Source organism: Pseudorasbora parva, chromosome 20 (genome assembly GCF_024679245.1).
Source record: "Pseudorasbora parva isolate DD20220531a chromosome 20, ASM2467924v1, whole genome shotgun sequence".
NCBI classification, from domain to species: Eukaryota; Metazoa; Chordata; class Actinopteri; order Cypriniformes; family Gobionidae; genus Pseudorasbora; species Pseudorasbora parva.
The window spans coordinates 28,572,536-28,591,146 of NC_090191.1; the positions used below are offsets into that span (position 1 = coordinate 28,572,536).

The 18,611-nt window shown below is 39.2% G+C and overlaps 1 protein-coding gene across 8 annotated transcripts in view; it reads left to right on the plus strand.

Annotated features, from left to right (window-relative positions):
• The window catches only part of anks1b (ankyrin repeat and sterile alpha motif domain containing 1B), a 209,080-nt gene extending 198,242 nt beyond the window's left edge, over positions 1-10,838 (plus strand). For 7 of the 8 annotated variants that reach the window (XM_067427655.1, XM_067427652.1, XM_067427653.1 and 4 more), the window contains 2 exons: positions 8,499-8,590; positions 9,789-10,838. In XM_067427655.1, the coding sequence (XP_067283756.1) occupies positions 8,499-8,590; positions 9,789-9,837 (141 nt within the window). In that variant the 3' untranslated portion in view covers positions 9,838-10,838. Of the gene's footprint in view, positions 1-4,008; positions 4,135-8,498; positions 8,591-9,788 lie in introns of all 8 variants that reach the window. The other variant, XM_067427659.1, reaches the window with a different exon arrangement.
• The last annotated feature ends 7,773 nt before the right edge of the window (positions 10,839-18,611 follow it).

Genomic DNA, 18,611 nt, shown 5'->3' on the forward strand with positions numbered 1-18,611 from the left:
TTTAGCTACAACATGACAGATAAATACTTTACTTTGTTGTGTTGCACATTAAATATTGCATATCAACTCTATATCTGTAATTTCAATTAATTGTACGTTTTCTGTTTTTAATGCCTAACTTTGTAATGCTGTTTTGTATTAGAGGGCTTATCAAAAGAGCAAGACAAAAGCATTGAGTCGTTTTCGTGTCAATATTGTTATTTGATTAATATTATTAATATTTCCTTATTTGCGATGTGATATTTATGCTACCTAAAGAGACATTTGGAATCCAGTCTGGCCCTCACCGTCAGTGAGTTTGAGAATTAAAAACAGCACAGACTGACATTAGCCATTTATTGAGTTCAACGTTTGCATGATTGTGTGTTTTAGGAGCATGCGCACATTTTTAAAACCAATGTTGAGAAATGTGTGTTCGGCAGTGTTGAAACAGATCAACTTCCTCTCTGTGAAAGTTTGTTTGTACACACGGCAGGGCGCATGTGTGTGTGTGTGTGTGTGTGTGTGTCGCAGCCAGTCCTGAGGGACGGAGAGGTGAGTGTTTGATCTGTAAACGGCACACTCCATCTCCTCTCCCTTCAGTGCATTTAAGGATGAAAGAGATTGATGAGGGCTGTTTGCACAAAGCTCCAGCAAGTCGCTCGCTTCCTCCGGGGCAGCCTTCCTCTCCATCTGCCTCCGTCCCAGTGCCCCCAGAACGGGCATGGTGCCTCTCTCTCCCCCCTGCCACCAACAGGGATATTACCACTCTCTGGAAGAGGCCCAGAATAGGTTGTCATAAAAAATAAAACACACCCTGCCTGTTGGAGTTGGATTACACACAGGACAGAAACGATGAAAGCCCGGTTGAAAATAAACAGTTGCATTTGAAGAAATAACTCTCTTTAATGAGAAGCCTCACTTCTCTTTCTGTTTTAAAGGCCAGATCGCTGTCCATGTAAAATGTGATATTGCAGGATAAATACTGAGCCAATGTGGCACTTTAAATGGAGCTTTGGTGTAGCAGATACCATGCATGTGAGAGATACGGTGCTCAAATGGACTTTGTAGATTCAAATCTGGCTCACAACATTTTTAAATCCTGTTCATCCTTCTCTTTCTTGCGCCAAATAATCCTGTTTGAGAAATCCAGCCCTGAGACAAAACAATAGCACTGACATATTTTTAAGTTATGCCAGCGCAAGTTGGGACTAGGCTTTTCAAAACCTTGTCTCGAAAAACCAGGCAAAAAGGTGTAAAGTTTATCATATATGCACGTGCACATCCAGACCACATGAAATTTTATCATATACACTCCGAGCTTAGTCAAAGATCCCAATTCTGTCTGAATCAGTACATGAAATCACAGGCGTCCTGTGTTAATAACTCAACTAATCCTGTCTGAATAGCGCTTATGTGACAATTTACGTAAGAATGGATTTATGAATGATTAACACCCATTTGTTCTGCTCGTTTTTTGTGAATAAGGCCCATTGTGTGTGTGTCTGTGTACTGAACACTAACAGCATCCTCTGTGGCTGTGTGTGGTGTACTCGGATATTGATTTTCCCTTCTGTAGGAGAAATTGTTCATTATGCTGCATTACCTCTTCTCCATATTGGCACAATACGCAGTGTTGCTCCATGAGAATGGAATCCTTCTCTCTTCTGTTCATCCTGTTCTGTTCATCTCCACGTGTCCACTCCTGCGGTCGGTTGAATGTTCGGTATATGGGTGATTCTTCAATTAAGGGTATTTTTGACTACTTGAAATCTTGAAACATCAAACCTCTTCAAACTGCTTCACAGTGTTGTTTCACAGTCTTATTTGATGTAGATTACTGCAAACTACTCAATGATCAAGCCTTCTAGGGGAAAAGTTGGCTAGTTAGCTACTCTACAAACTACTAACAAAAGGAGCTAAGATATTGTTAAATATACATATGTCCAGTCGAATTGAAAAATCTATTTGGCGTGGACAGCATTAAAGTTGAACAAAAAAAAATTACACTAAATTCAACAAAAACAACTAATTTATACAACTGAGACATGTACAACTGAGCAGGCCTGTCGCAAAGGGGATGCGAGGCCCAAGTGTTTATTAAATGCGGTCTACTGCAATTTGTTGTTTATGTGGATATTTAAGATGTAAAATTGTATATTCAGTTTAACAGCATTAGGTTCGAGAAGTTAAACTCTAACTGAACTGTGCGCTCATTCTGAAATTAACATTCACACTTAAATTATGTTCTAAATTATGAATGGGTCAAACACGTTTGAAAAACAGCCTGAATCCACTTGAATTAGTTTAGATTGCTCTCTCAGTAGCCACGTGTCCATGACAGATTTGCGCAAAACCTTTGCGATATTGACTAAATGTTCAACAACAACAAAAACATGCGAAATGACGACGCTTCCATTAACTGATTTTATGAGACCTAAACTTTTTTAGTTTTTTCTCTCGTGATAAGTCATTTCAAAAAGTAGGCTATGCCGCATGTTGGTAGGTTTTTTATTAGTGTACACAAATAAAAAGTTGACATTTTATAGTTTATAATTATGTCTTGCACTTATCAGTATGGCTAAAAATGATGGAGTATTGTGAGTTATATCCGCTGTCATAAAGGAAAATATCCATTAGAATGCGCAGGCGCCTTTACTGGACACAGGGTTAAATAAACCGTAGCCTATTTAGTTAGGCTATTTTTAAATATTAGCCTATAATATTTTTTTATGTCATATGTTGATTATGAAAAGTAAGCAGCATGAGCAAGATAGGCTACATCACAAGATGAATGCGAAAATATCTGGAGACATGGGGTCAGGCATGATTTTGATCACTTCATTGAGTATTGTTTTGTAGAAAAGTCTTTCTTTTAAGTGAATTTCGTTTCGATTTTTAATGAGCGCGGATTTCTAGTGTAGCCTAGCCTATTTAATTGAACTTCTTAGGTAGTCTAATCTATGGTTTCAGAGGTAGCCAAAGTCAGAATTTGAATGGCCTGGATAAAGCTATCTCTACTGGCCTGACATGCGATGCCATGCTGAGTGACATATATGCACATGAACCACTGTCACACGCTGTCTCTCACAAAGAAAAAGTTACTGCATAAAAATACAGTTTAAACAAGCAGAACAATACAGCATTACGGTACACATTATAGCATTTTGAGGAACTAAAAACTTAAACTATAGACTTTTTACATCAAGTCAGCTGTCACTTTACTTTGCACGAGGCCCTGTGCGGTCGCACACTTGGCACAGCCCTTGCGACGGTACTGCAACCGCGTATCATTAAGAAAAGGCAGTGAACAACAGCATTTAACAAGCTGTGTATTTATTCAAAACAGGTGAACTACTGGTTCTTAAGGTAGTCTAGTCTAATAATCTGGGTAAAGGACAAGCCCAAAATAGTCAAGATTCTTGCAAATGTTAAATTTCACCTCGCTTATAAAATTGACAGAAGTTTGTAAAGAGAAATAATAAATATATTTCAATAAAAGTTGTGGTGATATGTCCTTTAAAAGTGGAATGATTGTTTTCTTTAAAGTCATCTTAGAGGGACGAAAAAATTACTTTAATTAAAGAATCAACCATGAGAGAGCGTGTGTGTGTACATGTTTATGTGGTTTAGGAGGACACAAATGTGTATGACGTGGGCAATTACAACGTAAACGTGGTTTATGAGGGTACTACCTGTGTCCTTGTAAATCAAATGGGAAAAAATATATACTATATATTATATTTAAAGAAAGCTGAAAGTTTAGTTTGATGGGTAGGGTTAGTGTAGAGGGATAGAATATACAGTTTGTACAGTACAAAAATCATTACGGCTATGGAAACCACATATTCTAGAGTGTGTGTGTGTGTGTGTGTGTGTGTGTGTGTGTGTGTGTGTGTGTGTGTGTGTGTGTGTGTGTGTGTGTGTGTGTGTGTGTGTGTGTGTGTGTGTGTGTGTGTGTGTGTGTGTGTGTGTGTGTGTTAACCTTCCCAAGCTTTGACCTCTGTGACCTCTTTGTTCCGCCTCTAGGTCATGTCTCCCTCTAGCCGCTGGTCCCTGGGGCATATTTTCACCCCGCGCCGTCCTCCTCTTCATCCTTCTCCTCTTCCTCCTACCTCACGACTCCTCCATCATCCTCATAAACTTCAATTTCAGGTCTTCTTACATTTTCCTTTCTTTTATTTCTTTTCCCCTTCTTTTCCTTTTTATTTTTAGGGCTGCTTTTTTATTTGTCACTTTTCTTGAGCTTTTTCTTTCTCGCTTAATTCTATAATAAGGACAATTCCAGGTTAAAGAACGTTACAGAAAATGATGTTAACATCCTTAAAAAAGAAAACATCAATACACTTACAATGGAAGTCTGTGGGGCAATGCGTAATCAACTGCGATGAGATAAATTATTTTCTGTGGTAACCGACACCATGTCGCAAACGCTGGCTATCTCTCTCTTTCTCTCTCTAACCCAGAAATATTCATTGTTTAACTTTTTGTTTGTTCAGTTTGTTTGATTCATCTCTTCATCATCTGAATCCTCCTTTCCTGTCCTCCTCTGACGGTCTATCCATCCAGAACATCAGCTGACTAAACATGGATAGAAATATTTCAGCATCTCTTATCCAAGACACCAACTCACCGTTCCCTGAGAGTGTTATCAAACCATTAAGCTCCTTTTCAGGTCGATGCCTCATACTAGAGGTTTATTGCGTAAGATTAGCGACTGTTTCTTTTTTTAAAGCGTTTGGATGTGGAGAAGAATGAAGTTGGTGTGGGTGTGTGCCATGTGTGTGTTTGAGAGCAGTCAGAGGTAGCCAGGAAGAGCGAGGATTATGTTATTTAATATTCATGCGGCTGCATATGGAAAAACCTGATAAAGAACTCAAGACAAGCCAACAGCAGACGTAAACGACCCTGCGTTTGTGCGCGCATGTGCTCGTTCCTGTAGAGATTCACGTTTCCGAGCCATGTATAGCTCAGTGTTATGTGGAGCAAGGCTGAGCTGCCGTGGCAACAAGGAACAGTGTTTTGATTGGTTGATAAAGATGTACTAGTTGTAGGGTAGTTTTGACCACAGCAGATCTGCAAGATGGATTTCATTTCATTGATACTTAATATAACCGATGTATTACTTTGATGTTACAGGTTAAAAAATAAGAATTATGTAATGTAGAGCTAATTCACTGTTTTTGTGTTGGTGTGACCAATCACAGATTCACATCACACCCCTCTCTCTCTCTGTCTCTCTTTCTGGCTTAAGAGGCAGTCGCACTAGACTTAAACATGTAACTTACTTCAGATTTCATATATGAGAAACTGAATTTGATGTCATACACCTGGGCTTCTATTTTTCTATATAGCAATAATATTAATAATTGTTGTTACTATTATTATTGTTACTACTACTACTACTATTATGATAATAATAAAAACAAGTATTAAATGGGTGGTTGCATGCAATTTAACTTTTTTAACTTTAGTTAGTGTGTAATGTTGCTGCTTGAGCATAAGTATCTGCAAAGTTACAGCGCTGAAAGTTCAATGCAAACGGAGATATTGTCTTTAAAAGTTACAAAAATGGCCGGTTTGGACTACAACAAGCTTCTTCACGGGTTGGTGACATCATAAACCCTTGCTAGTCACCACAGATGTGACTTGTGCCCGTAATGGTAAGGGGCGTGGCGTTTCCGGCAACCTGTGCTTGGCACTTCAGCCAATAAAAATACATGAAACTACATTTGGCCATCTAACCAATCTAAGACCATTGCGTGTTTCGGAGGGATGGGCTTCATAGAAGAAGGAAGTAAACGAGCCGTTCAAAGGACAGTGGAGACAGTGGTGTGGAATAAAGGTAAAATATACGAAAAATACGGCGTTTAAAAAAAAAAAGTATTAAGACATGTTATACTGCGCCCCATAAACACAACCAAGCCTAGAAAAAAAACCATGGAACCACCCCTTTAATATTATTGCTCATTTTATTATTATTTATTTATTTAAAAAACAGATTTAGCAATAATATTAATAAATGTTATTAAAAGTAGTTGTTACTACTACCACTATAATAATAATAATAACAACAACAACAATTATTATTATTATAAAATTACAAAATATAAAATATTGTTGATTATTGTTGTTATTGTAAATAATTTAATCTTTTTAACTCAACATTAGTTTATTAGGATTTTTTAACTAGCCATTCTTAATGTAGGTTCATGATCATTTCTACATTTATATACATTTTAAATAGTTGATGTATTGTGAATGAAGAAATTGTATTATGAAAAAGAGTATTTTTCTTAAACCTTAAAAAGCCCCTTGGGTCTTTATCTACTGGGGATATCAACCTGTGTATGTGTGTGTGTGTATATATATATATATATATATATATATATATATACACTCACCTAAATGATTATTAGGAACACCATACTAATACTGTGTTTCACCCCCTTTCCCCTTTAGAACTGCCTTAATTGATTTAACAAGGTGCTGAAAGCATTCTTTGTTGGCCCATTTTGATAGGATATCATCTTGCAGTTGATGGAGTTTATTGGGATGCACATCCAGGGCATGAAGCTCCAGTTCCACCACATCCCAAAGATGCTCCATTGGGTTGAGATCTGGTGACTGTGGGGGACATTTTATTACAGTGAACTCATTGTCATGTTCAAGAAACCGATTGTAAATGATTCGAGATTTGTGACATGGTGCATTATCCTGCTGGAAGTAGCCTTCAGAGGATGGGTACATGGTGGTCATAAAGGGATGTACATGGTCAGAAACAATGCTCAGGTAGGCCGTGGCATTTAAACGATGCCCAATTGGCATTAAGGGGCCTAAAGTGTGCCAAGAAAACATCCCCCACACCATTACACCACCACCACCAGCTGGCACAGTAGTAAAAAGGCATGATGGATCCATGTTCTCATTCTGTTTACACCAAATTCTGACTCTGACCATCTGAATGTCTCAACAGTAATCGAGACTCATCAGACCAGGCAGAATTTTTCCAGTCTTTAACTGTCCAATTTTGGTGATCTCGTGCAAATTGTAGCCTCTTTTTCCTATTTGTAGTGGAGAGAAGTGGTACCCGGTGGGGTCTTTTGGTGTTGTAGACCATCCACCTCAAGGTTGCGCGTGTTGTGGCTTCACAAATGCTTTGCTGCATACCTCGGTTGTAACGAGTGGTTATTTCAGTCAAAGCTGCTCTTCTATCAGAATCAGTCGGCCCATTCTCCTATGCCCTCTAGCATCAGCAAGGCATTTTCGCCCACAGGACTGCCGCATACTGGATGTTTTTCCCTTTTCACACCATTCTTTGTAAACCCTAGAAATGGTTGTGCGTGAAAATCCCAGTAACTGAGCAGATTGTGAAATACTCAGACCGGCCCGTCTGGCACCAACAATCATGCCATGCTCAAAATTGCTTAAATCACCTTTCTTTACCATTCTGACATTCAGTTTGGAGTTCAGGAGATTGTCTTGACCAGGAATATACCCCTAAATGAATTGAATCAACTGCCATGTGATTGGTTGATTGAATAATTGCATTAATGAGAAATTGAACAGGTGTTCCTAATAATCATTTAGTTGCGTGTGTGTGTGTGTGTGTGTGTGTGTGTGTGTGTGTGTGTGTGTGTGTGTGTGTGTGTGTGTGTGTGTGTGTGTGTGTGTGTGTGTATGTGTATGTGTATGTGTATGTGTATGTGTATGTGTGTGTGTGTGTGTGTGTGTGTGTGTGTGTGTGTGTGTGTGTGTATATGTATATCAAGTATCATCGGGAAAACAGCTCAGTGGTTTACTGCAAAGTGAGTACTGTATGCAATCAAATAGTACTGTCACCGTCACTTGGTGGATCTGGTGAAGAGGCTGTCAGCGATCAAAATATTGATTCTGAAAACACTGAAAACAATAGTTTTCAGAATATGGTTGAGATTGTGAATATAAGCAAGATGCTGAATGTACTAAGGAAAGCTCTGATGATGACAAAAAAAGTATCTGCTCAAATTCCATAATGTGATGAAAAATGCTTTATTTTGCTGTTTTGTAATTGTTACTAAAAGGTCAGGAGTGTTTAATATTGCGGCAGTTAGAGATCCATGTGTTCGATATAGATACGGGTCGCTAAAGACCCGAATATGTAATAATGCGAAACACTAATGCACTGAAGGGTTAATAAACATTAACCTACGTTAATTAATGCTGTGAGAAATATTGATTGTTGTTAGTTCAAATAATGTTAAGCAGTTCAGCCTTGTTGTAAAGTGTTACTATAATATTATTATTTTAAACTTTTAACAATAATTGACCAAATGAGTGTTTTATCCAAGCCAGGAGGTCAATTTGAGACGTTTATATCCTGTTCTGGTCAAACTTTTTTTCGCTTTGGTCTTCAAAACCATAGTACGCAATGACTGGAATTCTGCGCATACGCATATGAAAGAAAGCGAGCGATGCTTAACCGCCTAAATTCCTAGCACCTATTGACCTGCCGTCTCTTTTTCCTGTGTGCACCTCAGATGGAGCAGCCCTCAATGGATCAAAAGGGCCACGCCAACGTCCCCTGGATAGTCGAGCCAGGACAAGAAGCCAAAAGAGGAGCCAACACCAAGTATGAGACCACTATTTTCTAATATACACCCAAAATACTGTCCACTCCTGTGTGTGTGCCTTACAGAGAGCGCCCTCTAGAGGCCCCCCACGGAGCCACGGGCCCAGTGACCTGTGACAAGCCCGCGTCTCTCCGCCCGGCCAAGCCCGCCCGTTTACCGTGGCTTCTGCATGATGACGCTGCCGCTGTCTATTCTCTCCTTCGATCTATTGCCCCGCTCTTTCTCTCTATCTCTTAATCTTTTGATCTCTCTCGCCCCCCTCACCCCTCACTGGCCGCAGCACGATAAGGGAAGGTCAGCCCTCAGGCCGCCACGCTGCCGATCCTCCTCCAAAACACACGAAAAAGTGTTGCAAGCGGTTGCTTTTCATTCAATTTTTTCCCCACCTCCTCTCTTTTGATTTCTCCTTCCTTCCGTTCCTCGCTATTCTTTCCTCGGCTTCTCCGGGAAGCGCCTCTTCAGCCTTTCCCCCAACCCCACTCTCGACTGCTTGAATGACAACTTAAAACCGTAATGCTGCTACAAGCCTTATAAACACAAATGTTGTTTTTAGAGTCGGAATTTTCTTTCTTTCTTTCCTTCTTTCTTTCTCTCTGACTAGACAGCATAGGGTTAGCGAGGCGAACGTTCACGGGAGAGATTTTTGTGAGGTGGGGCATCCGAAACGGCTGGCATAGGAGCGGAGATTGGACTTCACCCAAAGGACATTTTGCTTGAGTTGTTTGTTTCGTCTCGTAGCGAAGTTTTCATTTTTAGTATCAGCGCTTGTTGGAGAGAAAAAAACAATAACTGTAATTTTAAAATCCCTTATTTAAGGGGAGATTTTTTTAGTTTTTTTTTTCTTAAACAGCACAAGAGTTACGAGCTTGTTTCAGTCAGTCAAAACGTAAAGCTAATTTGTGGACGCAGAAGTTTGTCAGATAGCATTTATAGGAAGCTTATTTTACGCCGAGACATCCGCAAAAAAAAGTGTCTCTCAAATCGCGCGTTTTCCTTTCTTTCCAATTTTTTTCCCCCCCGTTGTGTTTTCTTTCTTTCCCTTTTTTTGGTGTTGCCAATGAATGAAAACCCGAGAAAACCGAGCCAGTCCTGAGACATGCAGTGTAGTTGATGGAAAGCATGCAGTCCATGTGAACTGGAGAAGGGGGGGCTTTTTTTGATGGACACTTTGGATAAGTGATGTGATTTCATTCACAGGGCAATGGCGGACGCCCATGTCTATTACAGTGGAATTCAGAGAATGTAGCCTGCCCCTAACATGGACCCCCAGTCTCACATGCATTGCAAATAAGGACCGCAAATACGGAACCTAAAAGCGTCACCGGAGCCTCTCGTAACGCATGTGTAAGGATTCGCAAAAGGACTTTTTCGACTGGGACTTGGCATACGCGTACAAGGACTGCCGACGTGGACCCGTGGCCTTTTAACGAAACACTCGCATGCACGCGCACACACACACACACTCACTGCATAAGAAATATATATATACAAAAAAACAATAGGAGGAGACTGTGGAATTTGAATGTACACTTTTCAAGAGGCAGCAATTCGAGTTGCGTTCCAAAGGACAGCGGCTGTCACGGAACTTTGTCGCGCGAGAGATTGACCGGGGACAGGCGAGTCGTCGCGGACACGGTCTCGCCACGGCGACTCGGACACACTACATTGACTTTTCACTAAATATCTAGTCCAAAATACCATGGCATGTCTGGACTGGGATAAAAATGGACTTTTACATGAATTGCTGTATTTTTCTTTTTCTGTTTTCTTTATTTTTTTCTTTCTCTCTTTATTTTGTTTGTGGTTAATGATCTAAAAATATGAATATGCACAATGTGAATGAACTCATTGCACTGGACAACCATGAAATGGATGCGTCTCGTGCCAAAATCACTACGGAACGGTTGTTAACGTCATTGGCGGCGCCATGCAGATTATTATTGATATATACTGTTTAATAGAGAACTATATTACCATTACTGTAATATTTACAATTATTATAATTAATTATTCTTATTGTGCAATTCTTGTCTGATGTTGTCTTAACGTTACATTATTTTTATATGACGCGTCCAGCTTGAATACGCAGCCATCCGGGGGAAAAAAAGAAGAAAAAAAAAATTTAAGGAACCGAATGTGTGGATGGCTCCACTTGTGTTTCAGATGAAAATATAAAAACAGATCTTATTTTCACTCATTGTCACTGTAGAATTTTGCCACAGTTCTGTAAATAAATATTTTGTTGAATCATTGTTCATATATGTTATTAAAAAACAATGTATACAGAATGACAGAATAAAAACAAAATGCATTTACTTTGGTAAACAAGGTACAAAATTTTGCAGGCGGCTCAAAGTTCAAGACATTATGAAATAAGGTATGAGCGATGGGTGAATTTGTGACATCATTGCGGACTAACATGTGTAGATGGGCTTGGGCTTCCAGCACACAGATTTTGTAAGTTTGGTCTTTATTTATATTCTTGCAAAGCACACGGAATAAATCCAGATTGTAGAACCATTGTCCTTTCTGTGGCCTGTGTTCCTTTCTTTTTTTCTTTTTTTTGTTCTCTCTTTCTTTCTTTCCTTCTTGTTGTTTTATCTATCCATCTATAGAGTGGTGTAGGGAGGACGTCAAAATCTGGCAGATCGATTCGCCACTGGATTTCCCAGTGGCTTTTTATAATGGTTTTTTTTTTCCAATTAATGTGTAAAATAAAGCCTGTGGTAAACATAACTTGATGATACTTGAGCGTTTAGTTCTACAGTGTAAACAGCACACCGAACTGTCTTATCTAGTTACTTACCAAAGGCTTTATTTAATTTATAATTTAAAAAGCCCCATTATAAAAGGCCATTGGAAAATCTCCAGTGGCGAATCGGTCTGCCAGATTTTGATGTCATCCCTGCTCAGCTCTATTGTCATATCTACGTACCTGTTGTTGAATTGTTGTATTTCTTTCTTTCTGTCATCCATCCATCTATCTGTTGTTATATCCATCCATCCACCCACCCATCTGTCTGTTGTCTGTCTGTCGTTCTTTCTATTAATTCAACCGTCCATCCGTCTGTTGTTTTATTCATCCTCCTATCCATCCACGATCTGTCTATTGTAAATTTTAATGATTGAGTGTTTGTATTATTTATTTGCGTAGACCTTTCTACTGATCAGTGGCCTCTGGGGAAATGGCACAAATTACAATTCAATAAAGACAGGGAGCGTGTTAAAAGATGTGTTCTGTTCAGACTCGAGTGTGAGTTTTAGGATCATTTCTCCCTCAGGCGGGGTGACATACGGTTCACTTCTCGTGCACTGTTTCCATGGAGCTTGTATCTTTCTCCACATAGCCTGTTTAACACAACTCGTTTACGTTGCAGCAACAGATCTAGAGAAACCACACAGCCAGCTTAAAAGAATCGACTCTGAAGAACCGACATCTAAAGAACGAGCAGTTGTAGCCTACTACTCGAATCATAGAGACTGTAACGTTTATAGATTATTTGGTTGTTTTACTTTTATAGTTTGTGTAAACTTTTAATAAAACAATAGAGAAGCTCATAAAGCTTTTCTGTGAGATCTACATCTAACAGACATTTATAGCCTGGATTTCACCTGCAGCGCGTTTCATTCCCCAATCTGTAAAGGGTTTACTGCATCTTTCCGCCAGAGCCTTATAAATCAGACGGCATTTCAAGGGCCGTTTACATCAGAGAGAGAGAGAGAGAGACGCGTTCTGACCGACATCAACTTTTTTATGAAATATCCTTCACTTTCCATGTCATCATTTAGTTTTCACAACAAAGATAGAACGAGAGAGATAATGGGATAACTGTAGTCTCGCGTCCCAGATGGCGCGTATCCCGAAGCCTTTGACTAAATTAAGCGTCAGGGGATAACCATTTATGTAATTATCTTACAGATCAATTAATTAACACTTACAGAATGTGCCAAATAGATTTCTGCAGCGATATCAAAATAAAGTAGGCTTTATGGTCGTTCAACTAGTTCAGTCATGTTGATATAAAAAGAACAAAGAGAGATGCGAGAGCCGAGAATATGTGAGAACTGGGCCAGAGCTTAAGGAACAGTCAAAATCAAACTGTAGGGAGCAAAAACAGCCCTCACCAAGCATTCGCCGGCTCAGACGAAAAGAACAAACTGTGCTTACCTAACAGAGATTAAGATCATTCCAAATGAATGCTGTATCGACAACTAATCTGAATATGTGGCTACAAGAATAAGAATTTCCTACAGTGGGCTGTTATTTGTGTGCTTATAGCCATTTCAGTGAGCATTTGCAAGTCAGTAATGATACAGGCGAGTAACAAGGTGGGTTCTCTTCTTATGGGCTTTTATCAGTATAACAGAACGTAGGTAACAACACTTTTTTGCACTACAGTAACTACAATGTCTTCACACAAGTTTTTCCATTTCCACACACAGTCTTCAACCCTGCAGTTACCAGATTTTTAGAATACACTGAGACTATGGAAATCAAAATGATTTCCTTATACGGTTTTCCCAGGGACTATAGGTTTGATGAAAGACTGCATAGCCAAAACTTTAACAACATTGTCCAGAATGAATACATTTCTCAGTAAAGTAGCTTTTTTTTGCCACAAGGATTTGTATATAAGGATAGCCTTTGCACAGTGACAAGACACTTCAGTACTACATTGCTCAGCCAATTTTGTTTGTGCTGATTCTTCTACAGCCACATACTTTTCACAGGTTTGCATCAAGAAAAACAGGTGTTAGTTATAGATGAGTACAAGAGAAAGGTACATCTGACGTTTTTTTTTTTTTCATGCTTTTTCCAGCGTTGATGTATAGTACCATAAAATACCATAACATTACATGCACACTGATTTAGGGTAACACTATTTTATTTTTCAGTGTCCTTGTTACATGCATTTAATAGTAATTACAGAAAATGATTCATAATTACATGCAACAAACCCAAATCCTAACCATACCCTAACTATATAATAAGTGCATGTAGTTAATTATTATTACTCAGTGCTTCAATATATATTTATTACACTGCAGCAATGACACATTATACCATCCATAAATACATGGTATTCACATAGGAATCATCATCATCATGACTTCCATAAAGTGTCAGTGTATTCAAATGGGTAACTGCAGCGTTGAAGGCTGTGTGGAAGTGGAAAAAAGTGACATCATGTTATGAAATGTTGTTAAACGTGCTCTTACTAAAATGAAAAAGTGGTGTTACATGTGTACTAACACATTCAGTGGGCTGTTAAATGTGCAGTTACACAAATATTATAGCTGTACATTAGGGCTGGGATAAACGATTATTTTTTAAACGATTAATCTAGCGATTATTTTTTCGATGCATCGATTAATCTAACGATTAATTTTTCCTGTCCGATTCGGTTACGATTCGATTCGATTACCGATTATCTCCCCATTAATTGCCTAATAGCAATTTATACATGTTGATTTAATTATCTGAATGAAAAAACGAATTCCTTAACATTGCAATATATGTTTATTGCTCTTAAAATTCCAAAGTAAGACTATACAAGAGCAATGCATTCAATAAAACCTTGAAAACATAAAGTAGGCTACACACACAGACACACACACACACACACACACACACACACACACACACACACACAAATAAATAAGTATAAACCTACAACAAAGAAACATATTATACGATTTTTCTATGTATACATGCAACTCAGCCTACAGGCTATGCCCATCGATTAAATATCAACAAGTTGGTTAATCAAATCCGGGGACACACTGCAAGCGTGAGCGTCTCGGCTGCATGGCGTGTCCGTTTTTGTTTCGGCTCACATGTTAACAGGTTGGAGTTTGCACACTGCCTGTGACGCGCGGAAAACGCGTGCATGCTAGAAATAGAAGAGCGCCTATTTTTCACGCGTGTTGGGAGCGTCTCCAGGCAAAATAGAATAGGAAAAGATGTTTATATATCATTTTGACACGAATACATATTATTAAATTACATTTTCATGTTTGAAAGTCTGTAGGTTTACATAAATGCAGATATAGGCCTAATTGTAATAAAAAACGTCAATTATCGATTTTGAAATGTTGCAACTGTCAATACAGAACGACATATTCTGTAGCCTATTTTGCCGTCAATACAATACCATAGATATGTGGCTACTGCCGACGTTTTCTTTGCTGTATCAGTAGGCTATTTATGTTTAACATTAGGAATAGGGCTTCCCTCCGCATCAATAGCAGCAGCAGCGCCGCGTCAGACACGCTTCTAGTGTGCAAAGGCAGAGAAAACGCCACGCAGCCCCGTGGCTGACCCGCAACAGAAACGCCACGCGCATCCGCGGCATGACAGTGAAAACAGTTACATGTAGAGTGCATTACGGGCGCCAATACTCCGTTTAAAACCGGAATAGTCCTGGGATGAAACTGCTCTCTTAGAGGATGGATACCCTCGGTCACATCAGCGCGATTAGACATTGAACATTTTAAATTTAAAACAGCTTATTATGTAGGTAACGTAGCCAATGTGTCCGATGCTTTCACTTGATGCAAACGTTTGTTTTTGTGATTAAAATACATCAAATATTACCAAAACATCTGTCTTCCTGTGTGCAGAAATTTGTTTATGTAGCCGTGACAACAAAACGCGTGCGCGCATGCCTGTAATGCTCCGTGCGCACCGCGCGCCAACCCCATAGACTGTGGCCAACCCGCAAGCCTTGCACTTCTGAAAGTCTGAGGAGCCACTCGTGTTGCTACCATAGATATACATAATAAATAATATACTTAATTACATAATATACTTTATTATGTACATCTATGGTTGCTACTACTCTCCGGCGCCGCCATCTTTATTTTGAGTCTGACGAATCGACGCGTTGTCCCAGCCCTACTGTACATACTATGAACCAATGTGTACTCCTCACACACAGTTACATACATGGTAACTAGATGCATAAGTAGTAAGTTCACGGGTATTAGGGACACTTGATATAAAGTGGGACCCAATTCTGAACTTTAAAAAGCCTTGTGATAGTAGAACTTGTAAAAACAACGTGTAATTTTCTGAGAGCGACTTGACCGCTGTACCACCTGACCACTGCAAATGTTGTGAACTCAGCAAAAGCTCAAACATACATTTTTAAAAGTAGGCCTATCAGTCTTTTTTTATGTAAGTTTCTCTATAAAGATAACAATTTGTTGTCCTTATTGTGTAGTTTCACAATAACTTTGTGGATAAGCAGCTTGTAAATATATTGTTAGAGCAGCTTGTCTTTTATTTTTTCTCTGCTTAATAAGAAAGGACTAATTTACGATACTACCAGGAGTACATTTGATTTCATGATTTTGAATGTGATTTGATGTATTGATTGTTTTCATGTTGACTTTATCACACAGGTAGGCTGCTGAACAAAGAAGGTAGGTATTTGTATAAAAACATGCTAAAGATGCAATAGTGCCTACTACTAGTCATCCCATTAAACACTACAATGAAGTCGTCAATCAGTCTGACACTCGGACGATTTTTGTATGCATGTCGCACATGCACATTTTATATACTACATAGTTCACCTTTAAGGAATAGTTCACTTTAAAAGGAAAATTGTCATCCTTTAGTCACCCTCAAGTTGTTTCAAACCTGTATAAATTTCTTTCTTCAGCTGAACACATGGGAAGATATTTTGAAGATTATCAGTAGCCAAACAGTTAACTGGAACCATTAACTTCCACTAGTAGGAAAAAAAAAATACTATGGAAGTCAATGGTTCCTGCAGTTAACTGTTTGGTTACTGGCATTCTTCAAAAAAATAATCGCTTGTGTTCAGCTGATGAAAGAAATTGATACAGATTTGAAACAACTTGATGGTGAGTAAAGGATGACACAATTTTAATTTTAAAGTGAACTATCCCTTTAAGCACGAGTCCAGGCTTCCACAGAAGTCTGCCGCGGAGTTCGTAAACGGTAAACACTCAGTCTGTCGACTTTCAGAAAAGAAGTTTATTAGCATGTAGCTGTGCTGAGCTGTGTAACATCGCTAAAGTGACGTTGACTTGCAAGCGGGGACAAGAAGAACTCGCAAGAATATGCACAAAAGTTTAATTAGAACACATAACACAAATGTAAACATACACACAGATCAGGCATACACGAGAAAGCGAATGAAACCGGAACAGAAAATAGTTATTTAACCGAAGGGGTCCGCAAAACAGATGGAACACGCCGACTTTTTGGGACTTTAGCTTATTCACCGTGTCCCCCAGAGTTAGGTAAGTCCACACCTATGGTCCACACATGCCATTATCATCTTCGTGCGTGCCATAACTGTCTAACGCACCCACCGCTAGCCTAGCTTAGAACAAAGACTAGAGATAAACGCTCCATTTTTACGCTCCCGTTTTACATCTCGTTCAAAACAACCCGCAGATACTTTGAAAAAAGCGCCCAAACGTACAGCAGTCTGCTGATTATAGGAATAATCGTGTAGTGATTATTTTCACCAGCAGATGGTGCTGTGACTTGACTCCACTTGGTCGCACGCGCGCCGCGTAACTACCTCATGAAGAAGAATCGAGAGCACTCAGAGCAGCCTTCCAGCGCCATTATCATCAAATATCAATGGAAACATCGTTATCGCTTTCAAGGTAGTGACATACTTATTATTGCTGTTAAATAATGTTTGCATGTACTTTATAACAGAGCCTGGACAGGGTGCGGGATTGTTTTGTCCTCAAAAGTTCAGCAGTCACAACGCAGTGGGGTTGCCCACACATCAGGGCCCGTATTTATCAAGCTTCTCAAAGTGCTGTGTTCGAAATGTTTGACGACAAGCAGTTAATCAAACGGTACCGTTTGGACAGAGCAGGCATCATCTTTTTCAGCGCTGGTTTTTATGTTGGTTTTTATAATAATAATAATAAAACGCTAATTCAGCACGCATAACTTAGTGATCGCTTTTTCGTTCTGCCAGTTCGGTTTTCTTTTGGAATCCATGGTGGGTGACTATATATATATTCTCTTAAAAACTCTTTATTGCCAAATGTTTGTTGGATGTATACTCCTCTAAGGAATTTTACAATTCAATGTAAATTTATCTGAGAATATACTTAAATAAGGACATCTATTCAGTGATTTGTTCGTGCCTATGACATCATCCAAAATCCCGTTTGTGGCAAAGTGTCGTAAATCAACTCTAAGGCCCTGTCCCAAATGGCACACTTCATGTGCACTTTCGGTCTTGTGGACTTACAAGCAAGGGGGTAATCTAGCACTCGGAAAGCGTTCCACCCATAGGGGCGGCCAATGTTAACCAAGCCATCACCTGCTGTTAGCATTCCATTGACTCCCATTCATTTTTGAGTCTCTTTGACAGTAAATAACTTTACATCTGAGGCGTTTAAGGAATCCATTTGTCCATTGTTTATTTATAAAGAAACACGACAATGCATAAAAGGCTCCATTACCTTGTATCTTACACTATCGCCCCGTAGAAGCTGTTTTTGTCAAAATAGGCTAATGATTGCGTCATAACCAACGCGACTCTGTCGCACAGTTGAGAAATTACCGTATAGAGAGGAGGAGACGCTCAGAAACAATCTTTTACTGTCTATGAGACAGTAGACGGGGGACGTGGAAACACAAAGTCTGATAAAGTCAAGGGAGAAGATGATAGTGAGCCAAAAGCAACGGGAGAAAAAATTTAAACAACATGATTCAGATTTTAATTTCCACAAAAAATTCCACCAAAATGCTTCACCATGTACACGAACGGACCGGATTACTTTTGCGTGTGCGTCCTTATATGACGTACACAGCATGTGCCGCGCTCACATGCACCAAGCTATAATGTTGACGAGAGGGATACACGTTTTTTTTTCGTAAGAAGTTATAAAGATAATGTTGGCATAATGACACTGTCCCTAATCCTACACATGTAAGCAAACAGTCAACTACTTCAACTGCGGCTGACATTAGAATTTATTTTTTCTGAGATGATTATTACACTTTACAAC